Genomic DNA, 27,946 nt, shown 5'->3' with positions numbered 1-27,946 from the left:
GTTCATATAAAAATTGTGTTGACCTTAAATACAGTCATTAAACTATTTGATTGTATAAGTTTTTTTAAACGCATGTAAAGATTTGGGCATTCACAGCCTTTGTTAACTCAATGAATTTTCTGAAAGCATTATCCCAACAGTAGAGAACAATTTATGAACAAATAATAATTATCCCTAATGCATATAAAAATCTACTGAAATTGTTGAAAAATATTTAACTATTCGATTAAATAAATACACATAATCATATGTAAAGGATTACTTTATAATTTACAGTTATTGTTTAACTTAAAAAATCTATGGGTATTAACCCAGCTATAAATATAAGTAAAATAAAAAATAGTTTAAATCAAATCTAAAAATCATGATTTAGTTCTTACAAAAATTATATTTACAACTTCACGGCCAAGGATTGAAATTACAACTATAAATAATACTCATGACAAACATCACCTAATGGTGCTTAATATATTTTTTGGCGAAACGTCGTATACACGGGCCATAAAAAATCGCAAAATTATTATAGCTATTTATTTTAAATACATTACATATTCAAATAAATTTGAAGTACTTAACATGACCATTATTTATTTATTTATTTATTATTTAAAACACTTGTTGCGCAATTTTAATTTTAACAGCTTAACGCCCGAGGACTCGTATACGAGTCTTGAAAGAACATTGCTTAGTCACCGTGAACTCAAGCGTGTGTCCTGCGTCATGCGTTTTCTTTTATTGAAAAAATACTGAGATACCATCAAGTTTGTTTCTATATGATAATCAGAGATGGTAGTTTACTATTTCTACGCACTATCAAATTATATTTTACTACAAATTTTCGTAAAAAGAGTCGTTTTATCTCATTGCGAAGCAATGCAATGAGACGTTTTTGGGGCACATGAATTTTTTTATGAAATTTATGAACCATAATTAATTATTTAATATAAAAAATAATATTTTATGTTACACTGCTTGAACAGAAATAAATTTCAGGGGCAAACTGTCTGGCTAGGTAAATATAAAACCAATCCAATCAAAATAAATCGAAACATCCCGGATGATAATACATCAATTAATAATGTTTTTCAACTTAAAATTCTATGTTACTTAAAAATTAAAAAGTAAAATCGTTATATGTACATAAATTACATAACACAGTAATCAAAGAACTCCCAAAAAATATCATCCATTAATTTACAAACATTTTCACCGAGTGCTTGTTATTTTGAAATTTCCTCACCATTTAAAAAATTGCAATGATTCACAAATTAATAAACCATGGGGGAAAAGCGACAATTTAGATAAATTATCGCTGTATTATTTTATTGCCGTCATTAAGTAAAATAATTTAAAATAATAATAATATTACACTTAAAAGAATATCTGAGGAATAAAATCATGAACGAATAAATAGATATGTATTTTTCAATCCTAATATTTTGTGTAAATTGAAAATGATTGCAATGGTTACAAACCAGATATTATATGTTTTATAATATGCATGTTTAAATGCTTCTATAATTATTTGTATAAATGATTTTTAAGAAATATCCGTTAATAATATAATATAATTTGCGCTCACCAAATTTTTCGACGTCCTTTTTCTGCTCCAACTGTCACAGACACATTTATTTTCATCACAACACTTTATCACCATTTCACTATTTATATTTATTTTTATTATTAACACTTTTTTACACCACACTATATCACTATTTATATTTATTTTTATTATATACACTTTTATTTACACAAACATTCGTCAATATGAAGACGAATTTCACAACTTCTGCACATGTATGGTGTATCTTTCTTTATTCCATGTGCAGAATAATCACAACACTTTCTTCTCAAATATTTCTCTACACTTTTGGTTTTTTAGCTTATCCAAAAGCCTTGCTGGTGAACCGACAGCACGGACAAGGCAAGATGTGTTAGGAACTGGAGAAATGTCTTCAAAATCGATATATTCCACTGAATTCTGCATCCATCCTTTAGCCTCACTCAAAAGAAAATCTTTGAATTTAATTTTGCCGTTACGATTCAAATTTTGATAGACACTAAACGAATAAAATGAACGTGGAAATAAATAAACAAACAACGGTTTTTGTTTATTTCATTGTTTTTTGAAATATTGTGTAACTATGTATAAAAAGTAATCAATAACTAGTTTCACTTTCGCTACTGTACTATTTGAAATTGTTGCATTTTTAACAAAATGCAAAAAAGGTATCTATTTCTTGACATAATTTTTCGAAATATCAACGTCTCGATTATGGGGTTAGAGACTCTAAACCAATAAAAATAAATAAACAAACAACCGTTTTTGTTTATTTGTTTTTGGAAATATTAGGTAACTATGTATATATTGATTAGCGCGATCAACACCACATATATTTATTACAGTACATTATACATTGAGGCTTATATATTTTTCTCGTGTCTATCATCTGGCTGTTATGAACAGAAGATATTCTGAAATTTGTTTTTCAAATTTGGATAAGCGTTTTGTATTTTTTCCTATGTTTATTACACATTTATTAACTACTCCTTAAAGTTTGCTTATTTTATTTCAATTAAAAAATACACAGATTTTGCATTACCTGCTAGCGATTAAAAATGAAACAACAAACTTACTCAATTAAGCACTTCCAAAGCCACCAACAAATAACACAATGCTTTTAAGGATATATAGAGTATCGTTTTATATTAACTAATTCAACTACCAAACAATATTGTAAGCAATTAACAAAATAAACACCGCTCTTTAAAAGGCTAGAACTGAATTAACAAAGAGAAAAGGGGTTGCGACTTTCACGACAATTTAGATAACAAAAATATCAATAATAAAAGTCTAAGCATTACTTGATTTAGCTTTTATATTACCAAGTCCAAAAGTTTACAGACAGCATAAATAAGGTTGTGAAAAGTTGTACATTATAATAACAAATATAGGAAAAAATTTAATTTATTAAAAAAACATGAAAACTTTTGCATCAACTCAGAATATACATATGTGTATATAATATAAATATTTTATTATAATTAAAAAATAACATATACTATTAGCAATAATTAAAACGTCTGAACGATAAATAGATCGTATTTCAAAAAAGCATACACTCGATTTTTTGCTCCATTAAACTAACGAGCGTATCCTTTTCACAGCCTAAAACAGATTTTTATCCTTTATGGTGCCCAATTATTTATAAATATAACACGAAAAACACTGAATCATTAAATATTAAAATTTATTATCTGTATTGATATTATAATATAGTAATCATATGTAATGTAAAATTACCGCTTTATTAATAATTAAAATATATATATGTATATAAATAATGTAATTGAAAAAATATACTGACATTTTACCTTTTTAATTTTATATATATATTTACATCAAGTCTAATATGGATTTACATTTTTTTCGCTCATAAAGATAATTAAATACACAGAAACAATTAACAAAAACGACGATAACGACCAAAACGTGCAAGAACGTAATTAATTTATGATATTTTCACATTCTATGTATTATATATTCTTTTAATTAAATTCTTATTATAATACAAATGTCTTGAATGTCGTAGAGCTTTTATGGTTTAGGTCTGAACGATCATCATCATAAATACAAATTAACAATCATAAATACATATTATATTTAATTATTAACATAGATATAAGATTTATATATTATAGAAATTTTATTCGGAGAATCCGTTAATTATATCGATAGATTTCTATCCACTCAATTACCGAAGTAAACTAAACTAAAAAGTACTTTGTTGCTTCTATATCTTTTGTGTACTTTATATTCACAACTATTCATGTTGTATTTTTTTACGAAACAAGTATAATATATTCGCCCACTGGCAGTCTCTCGCCAAATAATAGAATAACTCTGTTTCAGGTATGAATAAGGTCGGAGGTCTTCTTCGATTTTTTTTGTTATTGGAGTCTGAAAGACTCATAAAATTCCGGAATCTCATTAAGGCTGTCTCTTTGAGAATTACCGTAGCACGTAAGGATATTCGTGATAGCAAATGAGGGGAAGAATTTAGAGCTACACTTTGGCACGGATTCGATTTTCGATGATTAGACTTTTCAGGTCATTTATTTTTTTTTAAATGTAAATTTACGTAAATGCTATTATATTTGTTATCATATAAAATTTAGAATCAACGATGTTCTATCGGTTTTGAAAAATGTTTTTAATTATAAATACTGGTTTTATACTGTAAATAATATCGCAATCTAATGAAATGACATATAGAGAATATTTTAAAAAATATTATGGGTTTGGTAAAAATAAGCATATAATTTAAAATTAATACTTATTTTATGTATCATTTTTATTTCGAATTTTAAATAAATATCTGAATTAAAAGTAATATATACAAAAGCCGAATATTATATTAGGAATATGTAAAATAAATTAAAACATAATAATACAAAAAAACAATAAAATAAATCGAAGCAATAAAAACATTAATTAATAGTGCTACTCCACCCCGAGCAAGCGTATGTTATTATCGGTCTAAATAACTGTTTATGTAGTTAAACATGTGTAATTTAAAGCCTATATACATACAATAAAATTACTTTATATAAATGAGCTATATTTCATTTCAAAATAATATAACGTTCGATCATCCAAGCGTGCAAATGACATATAACATTTTTAGATCATATATGCTAAAGAAAGACAATTTCAAGTGTTTTGTGTCATATTTTGATATTTAGAAACAATCCTAGATAAGAAATAAATTATATAAATCCACTTTAAAGTACAATCTATACTTTTGACGTGATCGATATTTATATCTTCGATAGTTTTTTTAAATAACGGTATTTAATTACAGCATTTCATTATCTCTAGTACAATAACGTATTATCGGACTGCCTGGTGTGGTTATATTTGCAATCGTTAAAACTCGGCAGGAGTTCTTGTTATCTGCTATATAATAAAAGTATATTGAGTTTCTCCCGTTGCGTGAAAGCTGTTATAGCTACAAATTATTGATCAAAAATTATATATTTTCTTTGTGTATGATGTAGTAAATAAATACGCTACATTATTTATTATTTAATAATAATAAATGTTTGGTTTTTTTGCCGCATGTTGGATTTCTTGTATGCACCTAATGAATGTCAAAAAGTTCACAAAAGCTCTTTCATGCCATCTTCATCAACTTTAATACGTTTCGCTGGAGCCTTTCAACTACAATGTAACTTGATGGAGCTTTTTCAACGAGGAAACTTAAATTTTATGAGTTGATATTTTTAAATATGAATTCCTCGTCTTGCGTATTTTTTTATTCGAATTGCCGCTCCGGGTACATGATAAACGAAAAGGTGTATAAAACGGTACAATCTGGCCCATAAAGTGTACAACTTGACAATTTACGATCGAAGGGACGACGGCGGCTCTGCCTATAAAATCCCAGGCTCTATTTCCAGCCGAGCTTTTATATCATTAGTACGATTCTGAAATCGGCCCCTGTCTTGAAATATGACCGGTGTCAGGAAAACGGACTCAAAATTTGACAAGGCTTAGATAAACTTGGAATTAACGCGCTGAAAGCTTTCAATTGTATTAATTCAATTTGTTTTATTAACGTTAAGTGTAATCGATCATGATAATTTATTCATTTTAATTTTGTTTAAAGTACATACATAATTTATATTTTTAATGGGGCGATCCCTAAATCTTTTCAGGAAAAACATTTTCCGCATACTGTGTAGTATTACTAGATTGCTTTCAATGCAATCAAACCGTGTACATTTTTTAAACAAATACGGCCAAAGGTAAATATTGCAAAGAAAAATAGCTTCATAGAGGATATATAATGTGTGTGAGGAAAAACCTGTATTTTCCGTTTCGAGTTCCCACGGGCACCTAGTTGTTTATATAATGAAAGCATTTCTCGGATGTGGGCGTAAAAAAGGTAAGCCAAGAGTCGAGACTTTATAGCCACCCTGTATTAGCCGGGACAGTTAAAATAACGTTGCAGTAAAATCTAATTTATCAGATCCGTGCATTGGATGAATTGCAGATTGCCAATTTAGAACAAGTAATCTTGTAAATACATACATATACAACTTACGTATATATAGAGGTTTGTAATATGTTTTTTGAGAGATTAGCGAGTATTAATATTATTGGAATCTCGGCATCGTGATTTACACTTATATTATTATATTTCGGCTGCGATGCTCTTGGCATGGTCACGAATTTTCCGTAACTTCCATTCACCATTTATTTTATTATTATATGATATTTATCTTAAATGCTTTAACACTACCACTAATTACAATAAGGTATTTTACATTATACAAGTATAAATAAAAAGACCAAACAAGCGTAAGCGTACAATACCTAATTTCATTAAGCAAGTTATCCTAAAAAAATAGCAGTCGTTTCCCAGCAAACTAATATAGACGACAGTCCTAGACCTTACATCTTCGTCTTACACGTTTACATATAGAGTCAAATAACAGTAATAGCTACAGTAAATACATAAAAGAACGTTCGCACTCAAGTTCCGTGACACAAGTGTTTATAACGCCATAACGCTTTCCCATTCAATTTACCACAAACGACGCGTAGTAATGGAAAAGTCTATTACCATGGAATTTTCAACGTATTGTCGCTGGTGTCAACAACCCTTGTTTGTTTGGTGTTTGTATCAATATTATTATTATTATGTACAGGTGCTTTTGCTTTATATGTGACGCAAAAGACAAAGGTAATTGCGTATTTTTATATGTTAGCATTTAATATATTCTTTCGCCAATGTTTGAATGAGTGAATATGTGTGACAATTATTCCTTATTGCACAATGATATGCCTAGTTTTAGAACTCAATTTCTAGAGAGAGTATATTCACTAGTACATCGTGTATCTAGGGTACGAAATTACCATAAAGCGTTAACTTTTAGATAATTAAATTTTCGAAATAATTAATTTAACGCCTACTCCATGTATTCGAGAGCTTGGTTTAATGATTATTTCATTAATTAAATAGTGTGAATGTGTAATATAATATAAAGTGAGCTCAAATCATATATATTGTATTTTTTGCACGTATTATTTGGATACAGATGGTTCTTTCAAAAATGTATAATTTATTTATGACACAATTGTCAATGGTCAATTTGTCTAGGGATTTTATCGATAACATTTTTCATGTTTAGATATATCCAATAAATATTACTTGATATTAAAATTTCTTTAAAAAAACGTATAAATATCCAGCGCTATTTATTATGGTGTATGTTTGTTGGTTTACTATGTTGAACAAATAATAGAGAAAATGTATTAAGAGATAAAAACATATATCATATTGAGATTCATAAGCTTTCGATTCGATATTGGACTATAGTTTAATATATATTATATATATATATATATATATATATATATATATATATATATATATATATATATATATATATATATATATATATATATATATATATATATATATATATATATATATATATATATATATATATTTATATATATATTATTACACCCTCACTACTCCGCGGATAGGAGCTTATTATTCAAACTAAAAAACGTGTTTTTAAAATTAAAACCAAAAAAATAGTGCTAGTAAAAAATCCCTCCCTGCGCAAAGTAAAAAAAAGTGTACCATATAAAAAAATGTGAAAAACTCCAGAAGATGCCGGGAAAATTGCCGGCGAAATATAGAGGGACTAATTCAAAAAACAACGCGAGAAAATCACGTATATAAATTATTTTTATATACGTGATTTTCTTTATATATATATATATATATATATATATATATATATATATATATATATATATATATATATATATATATATATATATATATATATATATATATATATATATATATATATATGGTGGTGGGAATCCGACACAGATCAAATCAGTAGCAACCTCTCTATTCAATAGAGCTAAAATATCGACGATGAACTCAAAACCGTGAAAATAGCACTACAATCAAATGGTTTTATAAAAGAAAACTTGAAAGAAACAAAGAAGAAAACAAAGAAAATTAAAAAAAAAAGGACATGCTCGTCTTCCATACATCCAAGGGGTAACAGAAAAGATCGGAAGAACCCTAACGAAGCACAAAATCAGAACTATTTTTCAGTCCAAAAACAAAATTAGTTCAATGCTTCTTAACGGGAAAGATCATCTGAAAAATGAATCCCAAGGGGTGTACAAAATCTCATGTGCAAATTGCGAAAAAATCTATATTGGACAGTCTTACAGACGCATCGCACACAGAGAAAACGAACATAAAAATGATGTAAAAAAATCAAGAGCAGTTCTACTTTAACCGAACATAGTTTTACTGAAGACCGCGAGATTGATTTTGACAGTACAACAACTATAGCTAATATAAAAAACCTTTTTGTTCGTACGAAACGAGAAGCACTCGAAATAGAAATCCACAAAAAAATTGCTATGAACAAAAGAGATGACAGTAGCATATTATCGAAAGCTTTCGGTTTTAGAGTCGTTATGCAAAATAAAATCACAAAAAAATGTCACCAGCCAAATTGCCACACCATTAGACAAAAACATTAACACAAACACAAATGACTCATCGAAGACAAATGGACAATTAATTAATATAATTAATAATGCCCCACCGGAAAGACAAATAATTATACTTGCGAAAATCTAAAAATCCATATATATATATATATATATATATATATATATATATATATATATATATATATATATATATATATATATATATTAATTGCGTAATAGATATGAATTATCAGAGATCTTTCCTCCCGATCCGCATCTGCTTGTTAACCACTCGTTATGCACAATAAAAACAGCTAATTGTATGTATTATGCAATAGACAATGCGTCTTACCTACGTAAAAACCGCTATTGTAATCTATCGATTAATAAAGTTCACTGTGTAGTTATATTTTAAGACGTGAACATATTTCGTTGATCGAATATACAAGCGATGCAATTGGCCAACCAATTTCTGCATCTCTGATTTGTCAGAGACGACTTGAATCAAGAGTATAAATGATCTGACACTTCACACATCACACGCATCACATGATTAATGACGGCAGACAACAATCGATAATTAATTGAAATTTTTATTTCTTGAAAAAATTTGCCTGTTGAATTTATTGTATCAATTAAACCTGATTTTAAAACATGTTAAGCTCTTGATAACGATATAGGGTGGATATTCTTAAAAGGGTTCACTAAATCACTGGTTCAAAAAGAAAACTTTTTTGTTGAAAATTACGCAGCAATGGAAACATATAGCACTAATGTTTAAGGCATAAGAATTTTAATATTATATATTTAAAAAAAAAATCTAATAAAACCTTTGAAATGTCGGGATTTTGGATTCAGAAAATCGATATTCTGGCAATTGTCACAGATACATGTACATATTTTATCTTTGCTATTTTAGTTTCGGTTAAAACTGGAAAGCCATGTTCAGTTTTAAAAGTAAAAATGCGGTTTTAGTCAGTCTTTAAATTTTTTTTTGAATGTATGATTATCTTGTACATACTTCTTAGAACTAAAACATATGCCACCCATCTCAATGTTTCATTTATTAGTTAATGAAGCAGACTACGGGTATGAAAAAGTAACGTAACATAATACTAATGCTGCATATCTTTTCCGTTTTCAGCATTCCCAAAGGCGCCAATCAGCGTTTTTTCCCACATGCGCCCTTTTCGTGAAAAGGAACGTAAGGACGAATTTATTTTGTTTATAAAAGTACCCCTAGAGTGTGGGGTATCAGCATTACTAAAAAAGGTTTTCAGTAGGCGGGTTGGGTTGATGGTACACATCATTTTGGACCTTTGGAAACAAATTGGGAAGTTTATGGAAAAATTACAGCTCCCGCTTTTTTGTACTTGATGATATTATTATACGCATAATGTATAATGATGCCAACGTCGACTTTTCTACGTATATGTTTAAAGAGTGTCTTCTATTTTTTTATAACGATCCACACGCGTTATGGTCTCTCTGTATGAAAAATTAAAACGACTCTGCGTGACATACATAATTTATGCGCACATGTGAGCCTACGCTTTCAGCATTTTTTGCGTTTGCTATGTAGAAAAAGGGGAATTTTCTCATTTAGATTGATTCTGAATTGTATTGATCGGTTGGATGGGAAATGATTTAGCTTATATTTTTATTAGAATTCGTGCTTTTCATAAATTATATTATCTACATAGAGAATGAGGCATAATATTACCGATTATTTTTTATATACATTATTTTTCTTTTATAAAAAAAATACACTTTAGCTAGATATAGTACTTGAACAATATATTTTGAAGCGTTCAAAAGAAAATATATTTTCTGACAGTGAAAAGTGTAAAAATGTTAGAGCGAGGCTTAAAATCTGTCAAAAATCGGCGAATATGCTAGTTTTGCAAGAGGCAGATTTAAAATATTCATATTGTGCAGAGCTCAACAACTTCATATATAATAAAAAATAGTATTATCAAATAAAGAACATGAAACGAAATAAAATAATAAAATTCAAATCGACGTTTGATATGAAAATTATGCAAACATTCTAAGCGAAATATGAAAAATATGCATTATTGCTTTCTCTTAAAACTTTTTTATACAAAGCATATGCTGATTATAAAAAATACCATGTATGTTTGACGTGTCAAAAAAATATTAAGCAATTAACAAATATAATAATTATAATAATAATAAATATTTGTTATGCTCTTATTACAATAATTGTAGTAAAAGTATTTTTTTTTTTTAGAAAATATTTATTAATTAATTGTAAGTCCTCCGCCATTTAAGTGACCTTTTCGATCATTTTTCAACGCATAATATATCACAATAATATGCAATAAAAATCTTTTAGTTATTATAAAAAGCGGAAAATGATTTTAAATTCATTTTTTATGTTCTAATTGTTTTTTTCTAATGATTTAAATAAACATATCCCTTGATTTATGCAATAAATACGTTCCAGGAAATTTTGATTACATGAAGACATAAAACGAAATAAAATGAAACCGTGTAAAACATGTACCACATTAATCGAGAAATATGTGTACACTTATAAACTTCCTAAAAAGATTTATACAGATTTTTATTTGTAAAAATTGTGTATAAGTATTTATATTTTAAAATACTTTTTTTCTAAATAATTATAAAAAAAATATTTTTAGTTTTAATAAAATAAAATATTAAGATTTTTGTAAAAAAGTTCTTAAAATATTTAATTTGAGATTGTAAAAATATCTTGCAGATTTCTGAAAAAAACAGAATTAAATTTAAATTTAGTTATTTTCTAATCTTTATCGAACTTTATCAAAAATTTGTTGTTTATATTACATGTATTAAAATACTATTTTTTATTTAATTTTTAACAAAGGGAAAATATTTTTAATTAATTAATCACAACACAAATGCTTATCTAAATATTATTTAATCTATTGGCACTCTGCTTTACAAATAAAAGTAAAAACTATCAAATAAATGTGGCAAAATAATTAAATTTTAATTAGTTCTGCTTTGACTGATGAATTATTATAAAATAAATTAATTTAATAATAATACAATTTATAGCAGTAATAATATAAGATCTAAATTCTATAACTAGTTGAATTGAATAAAAAAAAATATAAATAGCAAATTAGTAATTAATTAAAATTTGCGGATTTTTCATTATCTTAATTATAGCTTTATATTAACCCTTAGACCGCCGACCGGTAAATTCTTAATTACTCGCTGTACGCCATGCGTTTTTAGCGATATAATTTTTTGGCTACTTACTCTGTTTAACACATCATTACAGCCAAAATACTCAATTTTTATATTTTAAAATTATATATGTATGATTAACATGATTTAAACATTCTAATTATATCAATAAACAAACATTTTTAGTCGTATTGTTGAAAATATTAAGTGAACAAAACTAAATCAATTGGTCGGTCCGCGTGTTGGCTCGCGTGGACACACTTACACACACATGCACGCGAGCGGCACTATATAAGCGAACGACAAGCAGGGTCATGCTCACACTGAGACAATTTTAATATATAAATCTGCAACGCATTTTTTCTTCGTCTGACCTACATCCTGTTATAAAAATTTACAAATCGACAAGATTTCTTTGATGCATACAAAATCACATATATCGTACACAAAAATAACCCTAATAACCAAACCGTTTGTTTTTGATCTACAACCGGTGATCGGTTTTGGCCTTTCCAGCTAATTTCTTGTAGGGCTTCTAGATATATCTTGAGTTTTAGTATTTCTTCCGCTATTGTTTGCATTTTTTCTGGTTGTAATATTGCACATTCCAGCTTCCAAAATTGAAGTCCAATCGTTTATCTAGATTTCGATCGTCTAGGTCAGGGTTTCCCAAACTTTTTGAGCGACGGAACACTTCTTAAATCCGAAAATTTTGGCGGAACACTTAGCTTATTTTGCTGTACCCAACTTCTAGGTACTAAAATCTTCGCCTTCATTATGAAGTAGAATATGTTCATTCTTTTAATTTACTCCAAATTTTTGTGAAATATCTATTTAGGCTCCATGGAACACATATTTTGGATTCGCGGAACACCAGTGTTCCGCGGAACATAGTTTGGGAAACCATGGTCTAGGTCATTATGAATCGGGGCGGATTTATTATTTCTTTGTGATTTTTTCATAACTATTTGGATTTATCCACGTTGGCTGGTTTGCTCCATGATAGAAACCCTCCTCCTTTATCCAGGCCTGGGACCGGCAAGAGTGCAACATATCTACACTCCAGGTGGAATATGTAATATATATTACACACACACACACATATATTATATATACAATAAATAATAAACTTTTCGACCATCGTGACGCATTGGGGTAACCTGTTAGGTCACGATGGTATTAATTTAATGTAAATAAATAAACACATTACAAATAAATTATAAAATAATAGAACAAGTAAAATAAAATGATTCTACGACAAGGAATCGTTTTTGTTATTATTATTATTATTTAATATTTACTAAGAGTTAATATTGATATTTTATTAATTATATCTTATTTATATTTATTAATAAGTATTTAATAGTAATTCTTATTATTATTATTTAATTATTACAAACAATAAAAACCAATCACAAAAACAGTTGACAATATTAAAACAGTCGAAATAACGTATAAATATATTCACAAGTATTTACAAATCACAATTATCATTGAAATATTAATGACATAATTTAATTTCGATTCATAAATTAAAGTATAAAAAAACGAATTTCCGCGATGCGTTTGTGCTAACCCTAAAAGTGGTCTAAAGAAACACGATCGAAACCGCGCGCGAAATACAAACGACTAAAATTAAGGCGTGACTTTATAATTATATATACCACTATTTCATCGCAAATTCTATAAATAAAATCACTGAAATCGTTTACTAGGAACTCAAACTGATTTTTAAAACATATATTGCCAACTTTTACCTTCCCGTTTCTTTAAAAAACGAAGGTTTTAACGAGCGCATCATATCATGCGCTTGGCGTTAGACAGTAGGTTTAGTTGCGCATCATATCATGCGCTTGGCGTTGAAAGGATTAACGAATATACTTATTTAATAAAATATATCCATATATTTGTGACAAATGATGTCTACCTTTTCAGCTTAAAATTTGAATAACAACCCAATTTTATTTTTACATACCTAGATTAGATAAAATCAAAATAAAATGTATCGAACTGAAAAGGTTTCATTTACGCAGTTAATTATATTTATTTTCTGAAAATAAAATAAACATATTCCCGTGTCTATAGATCCAATTTCGTTTTATTAGTTATTTAATAATAGTATTATATGATCATAACTGTTATAAATTAGATTCTAAACTGTTCTTTTTGATTACATAGTATATTCACGAATGTCTAACGTATTTATTTTCGGTTTTTACCAAATCGAGTCGATTTCAAACCGCGCATCTCGTTTTATATTGATTTCCAATGTGCCGTTCTATTTTTACCAGTAAATTTAATAAATACAACATATTTACTAAACATATTATTTTTCTCGTTTAACGTCCGTTTCGTACGTAATGATAATAAATTTTCTGGAAAATATATAAAAGGAAACGCGACCCTTGAATACTTGAACGGACCCAAAACGATTTGGGTCACCGGGGAAATACTTTTAATTAACGATCGGATCAATTTCCGCATAATATACGCGATAGTATTTTTGACAATGAAAATCTTGATAATAGTACATATATAGAGATTTATAAAAATATTTTTAAATGCAACGTTTGTGCTATGAAAAATTAACATATGGTTGAGTGCTTACATTAGGTAATCCCGAAATGAATGTCGTTTTTAAAAAAGTTATGTTTTTACAGTCAGTCGTGCTTTAGTTGTGTATTTTATTAAATCTGTGTTGGTGCACATCTGGGCTTCATATTCCAAAAATAAAAAAAAATGACCTCAAAATTTATGATATTAAATTTTTTTACTAAGTGAAAAAATAATAATAAATTACATTTTATGTGATTTTTTTGATTTAACAACTACAGCCACTCAAAACATGAAGTATTAGATATTCATAAATAACAAAGATAGTTTAAAAAATTAAAAGGAACATTTTTGGACTTTTTTGAATCCTAAAAGATTAAAACACTATACTATAAACTTACTCAAATCAGCCAAATAATTTATTTAAAACATATTAAAATTTTCTTGATCATTAATATAGAACATAAGTTACTTCTTCATATTTTAATAATCAAATTCTCAATAAAAAAAATATCAGTTAAATATATGTATATGTAAATATATACAAGGCTCTAATAACGTTAAAAATAAACGTAATCAAATAAAACATCGAAAGATGTTTCTCGTCAAAGTTTCAAGAGTTCTTAATTAAAAATCAGAATATAAGAAAAGTCGAAATGAAATCGTTATTACAAAAGTTATAAGTATATTTATTCACTTTTGTTACACAATATAGCTTGATTTTTCATCTTCAGTAAGTTGGTTGAGAATTATACATCAAGAAACTTCTGAAAAGCACTTATAAATATTTTATTATTATTATAATAATAAAAATCAGTTTGAATAAAAACTTATGTAAATAATACTTTGAATTAAATCAATAATATAGATAATTCCGAAATAATGTTATTTCTTTAATGAAACAAAAAAATTAAATGTTGATTTTTATCATAAACACATTACGGTCCGTTCACGCGTTTTCGCGTGGATAGCGAAATTTTTGTGGTTAGTCCGTTCATCCATTTTTGAGGGTTTAAATAATGGTAATCAAGCTTATAAAAATATTGGATAAAAATAATAAATGTGATAATGTATACATTGATAGTTTAAGCCTTTATAAAAATAAGGAAATATGTACATTTTAAATTTCACAAAAATATCGGATCATAATGTATTAAATCAAAATATAATTTCCTTTTAAGATTTTTCAGTATTTTTTAAATTCAATCAAAATAAATGATAGTTGAAAGGAGCAAGGTTTATATAATATGGTGGATGAAATAAAAATTTCCAGCTGAGTTCCTCGATTTTATTGATACTCAATCGCCATATAGAAACGTGCATTGTCGTGTTGTAGAATTATTCGACTTCGGACAAGTGCAGGCCATGTTTTACTTCCTCGTGCAAACGATCCAGCTGATCACAATATAAGCTTATTCGGACAGGTTTAAGAGTTTCGTAAAGCACAATCTAATTGAAATCCTTCCATACCCATACGAGTTTTTGGATAACCACTGTCTTTTAGGACGATTACTGTCGTACAATACCCATCACTCATCTCCGGTTATCAAATGATCAAATAAATTTATGTGGAACACGTACACCTTATTTTATAGCCTTCTTCGAGGTTTAGTTTCTCGGCTAACTGATGGATAATTTGAGTAGAATATACTACATATAAAATGCAATTTCGAATAAATTATTTACTTGATAAAAATTTTGCCATCGTAAATTTTAGGGTTCAATTTTTTTAGCATATTAAAATATAGTGTCACAGATTTAATAAAAGACGCACTTTAATATCCACGACCAAAAGCAACTGACAGCTACAACTTTAATTAAAAAAACGATATAAATTTTAGGATTACCTAATATGTCATGCATCATATTTAATAATACAAATTTCATTAGAACTAACCTTTGCATCTTCTCTTATTAAATTTTTAGTTTTAAAAAATTCAAGCTCACGCCAAGCATGAACGAAATTAGCTACGTGTTTCTACCAAAATGTGGTAATTTCTCATCGTAAATCCTGTCCGTTGTTATTGTTTTGAAGCTTTCTTACCCACTGAGCAATTAATCTCCGCTTTGTAGTCCTTAAATCACTCAAACACATAATATAATAAAACCACCGCAATATGACGGGTATCGAGAAGATTTTGAGCTCAAGCGGGGAAAGGTCGTATAAATCTGCCCTTCGATAATATTTTTCTCTTTCTTGTAGCTTTAAACGCTTATAGCCTAAAATAGCCTTGTAAAGATGGGTTATTGAGATGTAGCCGAAACGCAAACTTTTTCCACCCCTATTTGTTTTTTCAACAAATCGGGCTCGTTAAGCCTAAAGTTTGTCTTGCGAGTAAAATATTGCACGGAAATAAATTTATCTTAGAGTTAAAATTCACACAAATACGTAAAGAAAATGTTTATATAGATATTACATAAATAATGTATAATCTTGCAGCTTTAATTGTTTATAAAAATAAACACAAACTATTTTTTTAAATAAATATATTATGCAAAAAAGTTCTAAAAAAATGTTATTCTATGTATTTAAATATTTAGGAACTACAATTTTTATTTTTTTAATTAGTTAGGGCTTTATTTCTTAAGATAATACTGTAATATTTTTTACGCTTAAAGCTTTTTAATGCAAAGATAGTGAAATCATATCTTAATACATTTTCCCCAATAGATATTAATTTCTACTAGCGAAAATATAATTTAAATAAAGACACTAGTGATATTACATACTGCTCCAAAATGTATATGAAATTTAATTTTACAAACCTAACCTAAACGAGCTAACCAAATCCAACTTGATTTAAAATTAACTTTCGGGATTCTAGCCCTGGGGGTGAATTCGCAGCCTGTAAGGCGCAGGTGGAAAGTAGTGAGAATTTTATTATAATATATTACATATTGCAACAGACTATGATGAACGAGATGTTTTCTTTGAGCAGTGGTGGAGAAGCTGTCGCATGTATGATGTCCGTTGAAGATCCTTAGAGTTCAAATTAGTTTGGCAGGTTAATTTTTCAATTATTTTATAAGAGTTTTCACCTGACACCTGATTCGCACGTATTGCAAAAAAATGTATGAGTATTTTCTAGTCCCCCCAATTATACGGACCCAAATAGCACGTTCTATTGTAATTAAAAACATATACTAAATAGTCTTTCTCTTTCTTTTCAGATATTCCACGGTGGAGGCGCAAGGGGCCTTCATGACGCGGCCCGCGAAGCAGCCTTCTGTCTGCCCAGCGGGTCCAGAGCCTTCAACCCTGTTTCGTTCTGACCCCAAGATCAAGATGCCAGAGATCCGAGAGCACCCAACAGCGCTCTCTTTGAGAGCGCATAGAAACCAAAACACTGTGATAACACCACCGTCCGCCCCTCCGATGGAAGACGCTCGAACCACCCGCAACGACGAATTTATCCTTAGTGAAATAGAAGTTTTAATAGGTTGGTGTATGATATCTTTAAGCCATGAATATATAAGAAAAGACAAATAGAGCTTTTAAATATACATATTCAATATATAGTTTCAAATCTAACGTTTGTCATCATAAATTCAATTTAATTCAGGAGTTAACATTCGACAGGATATTCATGGTCTATCACTCAAATAAGTTTAAAAAATATTGGGAAGGTGTGTGGGTATCACACGCATTAAGCGACGAGAACAATGCGACGCGCTTGCCTAATACTGCGAAAATCACGCGATAAAATATGAATGCTCTTTGATGAAAAACTTTTCTTCACCATCCATGTTATTGATAGTAAATATACTATAAATTATTTAGAACAAATAATTTATATTGCCTATTTGAAGCCTTATTGTCGATTAAACCAACATCGACACAAAACAAGAGGAATTTTTCAAAGGCCGAAATTTTTTTAACAAAAAAAATAACGAGAATGTTTGATTCTACATTATTACATATTAAAAATAATATGTAATAATGTATCTGCAATACTTCATTGTATTACATACATTTTTCATTAATCAAAATTTTTCGAGAAATCACAATGAAATTGTCTTCAAATTCTCACTTATATTATTTTGCAACAATTTTAATAGCACTGAATTCATTATGAATTATATCTATAAATACAAATTAGATAGTCAATATTAAACTATATGATCTGATTGATTTAACTGTTAATTGAATTACCTACTATTGTTTTATTAAATAAATCCGTTACTGTTTAATATATATACATAATAAATTGAATTTAAATTGCCAGTACTCTAATCTAATACAAATCTACCCTCTTCACAGATAGTTCATCAGTGCCTTCGAGACCCAAGCGTCCCTTGTCGAACGACTTAGAAACGGCTTGTTTCGGCGAAGCCACCGCACCACCTCCTAGACCTCTGTTAAGGAACATGCCAAAGACACAATCTCTAGACTTACGACAGCACGATGATAATAACTGTTCCGGCCCTGTAAGGGATCAGCTTTCCAAAGGGAAAAGCAACGAGCCATCCGCTTTGACCAGGGAGATGAGAGCCAGATTGCTGGTGTCTCAACAGTCGAGATCCCTGGGAAGGGACGACACGTGCGGGTTGGGCATCGAAGGGACCAGCTCTCCTGGGAACTCGCCGAAAGCTCTGAGAAGGAGGCAGCCGCTGAGGGAATCCAGGAGGGTCTCCATCGATGCCTCGGGCTCTTACATTCAACTCAATCAGTACAAACTTCTAGAGCCGATTGGACAGGTAAGCGATTTTTTTTATTAGTTTGTGTGTTGTCTGAATCCTCTGGGGAATACTTGTGAGTAGGATAAGACTAAAGAATATATTTTTTATAAAAATATATAGAATAAAATGTGCAAAAAGTTATTATAATAATAATAATTGTTTTTATATTAAATCAAGACGTTAATTTGACCATAAAACAATTTGTGTAGCATTAATTATGCGTATGATATTTATTTTAAAATCTATGTGATGATTCCATAAAACTTTTTAATTTAGTAGTAAAAATACCATATAAGTATTTATTAAAAAAACAAATATTAAAGCAAAACGACAATATAAGATATGTTGCTATTTTCTAAAATAAAAAATGCATACATTTTATTTTTAGATAAAATCTTACTAACGTTACAAACCGATTTAAAAATATAAACAGTGTCTTAACATTAAAATAATTTATTTAAATCATATTTATCGTATCATGACTATAAATAGATATTTATATCTCTAGGGTCTAGGCTAATTTGATATGTAAATTAAACAACACTTAAATTAGCAGTTATATGTAAAGCAGTAGATTATATATTTATACAACTACACAACCTTCAACAACAATATATTTTTACTAAATTTTTAATATATTTAAAAATATATTATAACAACCTTTTACATGAATATTTAAAATACTGAATTGAATAATTGCAATAGTGTGCTAGGACACCATTAGATGCATTACATTTTATGAAAAACAGTTTTTCACAATGTTATTAGACAGCTTAACAAAAACTATACAAACAATTATTTATTTATGAGAAAGGAAAAAATATTACATCACTGTAATTTAAGAATTGTAAAATGTCTATATAGAATAATAGCACTTCACTTAATATACGTAATAAAGTGTGATTTGAGTGCTTGCGTAAAAAATACGAATTTTATGGTGTAGTAATATAAAAATAAGTGAGAGTCAGTGATAATTGCTATTAATTATTTAACACGTTATTAAAAAAATATTTTATTTTAGTCCGTTCCTCGTTAATAAATAGTTTAAATAAACATAGTAAAAAAACGAGTTACTTCTATAAACTAAATATATAATGTGACGTCATAATGACCTAAATTAATGCATATTATAGAATAATGCTGCAATTTTATCCAAAGAATCGTATTAGTTCAATATATATGATATCTAAATAAATAAAACCACATAAAAAATTAGTTTTTTTAGACTGAATTTTTTTTTAGTCTTTCAATTTTTAATAAGTTTATAGTATTAGTATAATCAGGGGTTTTTTGTCATGTAACACGGTGGAACGCCATTCCGGCACCTTTTTTACGATATTTTTATTTTAAAAAGCGATTGAAAATCGACGTGAAATTTTATTTCTTTATTTTTACGTAAATATGACTGCATTATTTATATTTAAGTTTAAAAGTTTAACCTCAAGTTTAAAAATGAAAGAAAATTTCGGTTACTTTGCAACCGCCTCACTAAAAAAAGTCCAAAACAATAACAGAAACGACGACAAAAAATTATGGCAATATTGGTATGATAAGAATGTATAGTGAATATGGAAATATAAGAAGCTACAATTAAATTTTTACAATAATTCGATTTTCAATGAGTGAGAATCAAATGAAGCACATATAAACCAAATTTTGACCAATAGGAGAGCGCAAAAAACAATTATCACTTCTCAGAAGTCAAAAATCCACGTCAAAAGCAATAAAATCGTGCCGTCGCCGTCGCAGTGGGAACGCTCGTTACCGAGCGTTCCCACTGCGACGGCACCGACACGATTTTATTGCTTTTGACGTGAATTTTTGACTTCTGAGAAGTGATAATTGTTTTTGCGCCCTCCTATTGACCAAAATTTGGTTTGAATACACCTTGACCAATAACCTCATATTAATAAATTTTGAAATAAATAAATCTCTCATATAAATTTTGTTTTTTTATGCAGTTCGTGGCATAGGAAAAGTTGCTTTAAATTAAATTTAAATGATATTTAAATATATTTTTGCCTATATTTGTTTAAAAAAAAGCCCTGAGTAAAATCATTATTCGTAAAGTACACGTAAGCAAAAATATTTTTCATTTTTTTTGCTGATAATTATCTGCAATACTTTTATTCATAATTAAGTATTTAAAACATTTTTAACATGCCATGAAAAAATTCTGTGTTCTGAAATTCTAAATAAATAAATATAAAATATATTTTGCATATTTAGTTTTGCAAAAGATTTTCTCAATAATTTAATTTGCATTTAAAATGAGTTAATATTATTATCATTTTTTTATGTACTTGAAAAAATATGTAAAAAAAATGTTAACAACTATATTTTTTAAATTATTTCTAAATATACTTATGTAATGCTAAATTGCTCGAAAAACTTAATATGCTAATCGAACTGAAGGTCTGAAAATATGGGCCATGCTTTCAAAGCTTCACATACTTTATTTTATGCCCTGCCTTTTGTATTCATATTTATACGTATTTATGAAAAATAATTAAAGTGATCGTAAACCATTTATTTCGGTATATTTATAACATAAAATCTAACATATGAAAGTATTTAATGAAAATGGTTTCACTTCAACGTTACTCATTAGGTTTAAATTTCAATTCCGATAGATTGTTACGCAACTCATCTCAAAATTTTCCGATTAAAGAATCTCAGATGCCATGTAATAGCGAATTTGAGCATGAACTGTAAATTTGCAATTTAATCGTTATTAAACATGTAATTGATATTCGCGAAAGGTTTTAACGGGATACGCAAAAAAGTGTATAATTATTTCTGATAAACCACATCGAATAAATTGAAATTTTGATACTCTAATAATAAAACGTTATACGGAGAATTGAACTAAGAACCACAAGAAAAATGCTATTGCAAAATTTAATAAATATTCAGCTCCTTTGAACTTCTAAAGGTGTCCCAAAATGAACGCAAGATTTTAATTTGCCGAAAAAAGTGCGTATGTAATAATTCTATCCTATGTACTTTATGATTCAATAAAAAAAAATAACGATCTAAAGACTAAAATTATTAACTAGATTGATTTTTTTTATGATAGATTACTTAGATTAATTTTACTGGCTTTGTATAATAGTATGGACTCTATGGTGATTAATTAAAATCGAGCCACGTAATAAATTAGTTATGAAAACAATAAGATAGTGTACTATGACAAGTCAAAAACTTCAACAAGAAGCAATTAATATATTATTCATTTTCACAATAGAATACCACGACTTTAGTATTATTTTTAAATTGTATTCTTGAATTTTTTTATATATGTATTTATTAAAAATACACTTGCTACTAAAATATTAAACAATTTATAGATCTATGTTTAGGATCATTAAAATGATGGCATTCAATAATTCATAAATAGACTGGCGTCCATTTTTTTCCATAAAAATATATTTTTTGATTTACTTTTACTATATTTTATATTCATTTAAATATAAAAACAAAATTTATAGACTAGAAACTGCTTTGTAAAAATAAAATTATTTGCATATATTTTTTTTCATTTCATTTAAAAGAATACATCTAGAATCCATTAATGGATATACAACTTGTGTACAAAACCAGAGTTCAGATCGAACTTGAATAAGAGAATAACGCTTGTTAAAATGCAAGTGCTTCTCTTAGACAAACTTTAGTTTTCAAAAGTTTGCTTGAGCCGTTTCGTTTATCGAGCAAAATTTATAGTTCTCTAAGGAATTTCGGAGCTTGAGCAATATTGTCCCATCCCCACGGGATATTTAAGGTTTAAGTAATAAGAAATATACACAAAAGGAAGTTTTATATAAATATATTATTTATTTCGACAATAATTTAATCTTAAAGAAATATATCTACTCTTCATGGATACTTCCGCAATGACACTCACAATCTGAAATTCATAATATGAATTAATGTTTGAATTCAAAATAGCAAATTTAATATATGTTCTAACAAACTAGTACATTACACAATTCCACTTAAATTAAACTGATATATGGAATATAACTTGGAATATATCTTAAATTAATTCTCAACAAACATTTAAATATAAAATGTAATTACCACATAAATCATCTTCGTCTGAACCCATCCAACCGGGAAGCGCATATGAATTTTTATACACAGTCCCTTTTTCAAAGGGCACAGTTGGCTTTCGGTATACATATTTCGATGCTGATTTGACTATAGGCAATACTTCATTAGGCACATAGCTGAGTTTTTGTACAGTAGCACATTCCATTTTCGATTCGGGCATTTTGTAGGCGAAAAGAGGAGCAAACGATTTGGGTATGGGCTGAACACCTGGCGACTGGTAGGAAAGCCAGTGGGTAGTTTTGTCTGAAATAATAGCATCATATATAATACATTATAAATTTAGTTAGTGAGTCTGATCTGAAATTATTACCATTCAATGGCTTTTTCGATAGACACAAGTTTATAAACGGTCTGATTTGTATACTGGGGCTGTAAGGTTTTGGTGTGTAGTCATGCTTATGAGTGGTCAAATCTTGCATCGGTCCTTTACCCATCATATCGGTGTCAGTTTGTTTGTAGGGCATTGTCTTTATAATTTTGTTTGGTAGATAGGATAACTGATTCAAATAAAAGATTAATTAACACACGGAAAATCATAAACATGTCTATTTATAATATAATATATAATTAAAACATAATTCAGTTCTCGCTGCAGCACAAAAAAATAACCTTATATTAAATAATGAGAATTTTTTTTTTTTAAACTTACTAATGAATATCCAACTTTTTTAAAACAAAGCTTTAAGAGTAAATCAATGCTTCACTACTCAATGATGCATTATTAACAAAACAGTCAAATGCACTACGTCAAATAAAAAAATAGTAACAGACCATAGAATTTCATTAAGAATATTTGAATAATAGAAACAACATCAAAACTTATGCCTTTTTATACATTAAAAATATAGATACATTAATCATCCAATTTTTGTACTATTATTTTTAGTTTATGAGCATTAGTCTAAATGAAAGCAATATTTAGTATTTCATCTTAAAAAATGACATTTTAAAATTCATTGCGTCTTTCATTACTAGAGCGAATCAATTAAAAATATTTTTAATAAATCTTTTATTATTCTTGCAGCTACTACGTCTATCATATTTAGGGTGTAAATATAAATTTATAATTTTAAAGTATCGATCTACATAAGGGTTTTATAAAAAATGTGTTTGGCACGGATCAAAGCTATTATAAATAATTTGTTTATTACTTTCAACAATTAAAATGCAAATCGACATTTTGCAAAATAAAAAATATATATTAGGGAGCCAATAAGATTTTTATGATTCAGAATAATTTAGAGAAAATAAAAAAATAGAATACGTTCAAAATTGTGTCGTTGAATAAATATTCCGCTTATTATTTTGCGTTAGTTATGAATTTATATTCCTATAATACTATTTACATCTAAAATTCTTTATATTCAAATGCAGTTATATGGTATAAAACCTCTTAGATTCAGAGAGTAGAGAAAATCATAACATTTTTATCCACACGTGGGATGCAAATATAGTTCAACAAATATATTTTATTTACGCAACTTAGATACTTTTATTATATATTTCACTTATTTTTTTTTTATATAAAAATGTAATATAAATACATATTTTCATTTTCTTTATGGAATATGTTGAAATCAGTCTTTTAAGCATACAACTGGAATGTTTTACTAATAAACAGTTCATTGAAATAAAATTGCAAAAATAAGTTGATGCATTACTTTTTTATTTTACCTATAAACAGACAGTCAAACTAAAAATGATCTAATTAGTTTAGCACAATATTTTAATTTTAATAATTCGTCAAACATCTCATATAGATTTATTTTATCGATCTTTTATATATTTTTACTTTAATATACTAAATTTTCTATGAAAGAAATGAAAATGAAATGGCAATTCTATTAATTAATGTCAACGTAATATTTATCTAATTGTTGATTTTTCGACAATATTAAAATATTATGTAAATAATAATTTGCTATTAAATTTATATTTATCATTTACAATACAAATTTGCTTTACCATATATATATATATATATATATATATATATATATATATATATATATATATATATATATATATATATATATATATATATATATATATATATATATATATATATATATATATATATATATATATATATATATTTTTATTAGTACTAAGCTATTAAAAGAGCAATATTATTTGCTTTGTAATAATGTTTAGATTGAGTCGATAGCTATTTTATAATAATTTTAATATTATAAATTAAATATATTGTCTAGTTAAATTATAGTTTTTATAACTATTGGCAAACATGCTTCAAAAGTAAGCTGAAACTATTAATAGAAAAACAAATAATATAAGTTAATTGATATAAAATAGATATTTTAAATTTATTAATGATATTAAGATTGTATTTATATTTATTATTCAACAACAACAAACTATTATATTAATTTAACCAGTTATTAATTACAAGAGCAACTCATTAAAATTCAAAGTAACAAGAATTTATGCTAGAGTTATTATATACATTAATTGACAATAGTTTGCTTGAACAAAAAAATTGGCTGAACCCCTAAAATTGCACAATAACCACGCAGACTTTTGAAAGTCTGCAATTATTTCCAATAGCCAACAATTATTATAATATCGTAATATCGTAATCTGGTAATCCAAAAGTTGCTGCTTAAAGCCACACCAATAGATTTTTATTAATAAAAGCGGCCCCAGCTGCAGATTTTAATTACTAATTATTTATATAGATGTCACTAATTTCCAGATCAAAAGATCTCATCAGTCAAACTTCTATACATTTATCGAATTGGCAAAATTAATAACACATAATACTTAAAAAGTAAGCTAAAACTATAAATAGAAAAACGAATAATAGAACTTGATTGATATACTCATTAAGAATATATTTAAAAAATATTAATGCTATTTATATTCTGGTTTTTAACTAAGATTAAGATTGTATTTATATTTATTATATAACAACAATAAACTAGTATAATAATTTAAATAGATATGATTTACAAGAGCATCTCATTAAATTAATAAGTAACAAGAACATATGCTACAGATATAATAATCAATAATTGACAAAAGTTTGCTTGAATAAAAACAAATGGCAGAACCCCCAAAATTGCACAATACTCACGCAAATATTCGAAAGCCTAGAATATAGTAATATTATAAGATCATACAGTCTGGTAATCCAGAGGTATATTATTAAAAATGGGCTTTTCTTAAAAACCAGACTAGTAACGTTTATTGTCTAATAAACGTAAATACACATAGTAATTATTAATTATTTATATAGATGTCACCAATTTTAATACTTGGAGATACTTATCATGTCTGATTGCCTTACACCGTTGTAACACATTAGGCTTACGCCTGTCAGGTTATAAAGAAAAAAAAGACACCTCAGACACATTACTAGAAAAACCTTTTTCATAAGCTTTAAAAATCAATTATAAAAAAACACAAATGCTCTCGTATCCAATAAGCATTGTTTGAATTATCCTTTGTAATTTTCATACAGTCAAGTTTTCACAAAGGGGATGGTTTTGGAGGTGGAGTTAGATCATAATGCGATTGACACTCGATACATTTTTATGTACATATTTTGTACAATAAATCAGTTTTTTCAGCTACTAATTCCAAAACAACATACTAAGTCATGGTTTTTAACAAAAATATTAATAATAAAAAAAACCGTAAGTCAGATTTTAATGGAACACAAATATACTTTATATTTTTTAAATATATTCCTATTTTATAGGTAAATTAATGAATTGTATTATGGTATATCAAATTTTTTTTAGTTATTATTTGCTAATCAAACTTACAACGCAAAGGTCTAGAATCTGTTACATTTTAACTTCGATCCTTTTATTTAATATTCTCATAGTTCACTATGACTGATAAACCCTAAAGTTTTATTGGGAAAATAAAGATCTACTAAGTTCGTATATATATACAATAGCAAATACCATTTATTGTTGCAATTAGCGTTTCATTATTAACGACTGACTTATTAATAACAAAGAAAATTATTCGTTTAATTTTACTACTGTTGAAAATCAAATTGTGGTATTAATAAATTAACCATTACTAGCCACACTATTTTTAATATTGCTTTTTAATGTAAGCTCACAATTGAAGCATCTTATATTTATGAATATTTAATATAATGAGAAGAGAATTTACCTTGTGAACTGTATCTCCGGACATTTTCTCATTGGACTTGAAGGAATCGTAAGCTGGAACATAAGGAGCGCTTCGCATGTCTGCTTTCACAGGTTTATAAGAAAGACTATAAGTTGTTCTATCTTCCATGGATTCGCCCGGACTTTGGTATAGTAAATGTCGCGGTGCAAAGGACTCGCGAGTGGGAGGTTGAAAATAACGCTATAGAAATACAAATAAATAAATGATAAGCAGATATTAAATTTAGGAAAATAATAAAATAAATCTCACTCTCTTCCTTTTTACGCAGCAATTGCCTTTGCACTTAGGCTTTGACTGATTTTCTTTAACTCTAAACATCGGTTCCTCCATTTTTTCACTATATCAGAAAACACAAGATCAATATTAGCAACATATATTATTTAATATTAAACATATAATCAATTACATAGCGATTGTCATCGTCGAAGAAATTAAATTATATATTTGATACTGTGAATTTTTATTTTAAAGTTATATGCTAGTATATTTATTTTTTTAGAAAGATATAGCAAACGCTACAATGGTAAAGTAAAATGACTTAATAAAAAAAAACAATTGAATAATATATAATTTTTATTTTTGTCTTAACAAAATATAATCATATATCAATATTTATAAAAAAAATACTTTTTAAAATTTTTTACGAAAAAAATATAGTATTAATTGCTCTTATAAAGCGTT

At 27.4% G+C, this 27,946-nt stretch overlaps 1 protein-coding gene across 1 annotated transcript in view; it reads left to right on the top strand.

The window, feature by feature from the left end:
- LOC148238515 (calcium/calmodulin-dependent protein kinase kinase 1-like) overlaps nt 1-27,946 on the top strand; it is a 123,379-nt gene that overhangs the window by 33,689 nt on the left and 61,744 nt on the right. The window contains exons 3-4 of the mRNA XM_088187949.1: nt 17,474-17,742; nt 18,564-19,000. Of these exons, the coding sequence (XP_088044075.1) occupies nt 17,505-17,742; nt 18,564-19,000 (675 nt within the window). The 5' untranslated portion in view covers nt 17,474-17,504. The remainder of the gene's footprint in view (nt 1-17,473; nt 17,743-18,563; nt 19,001-27,946) is intronic.

The sequence above is a fragment of the Plectrocnemia conspersa genome, unplaced genomic scaffold (genome assembly GCF_051122295.1).
Source record: "Plectrocnemia conspersa isolate PC_06_02 unplaced genomic scaffold, ASM5112229v1 ptg000001l, whole genome shotgun sequence".
Classification (NCBI taxonomy): Eukaryota; Metazoa; Arthropoda; class Insecta; order Trichoptera; family Polycentropodidae; genus Plectrocnemia; species Plectrocnemia conspersa.
This window is presented reverse-complemented; position numbering and strand designations above follow the sequence as displayed.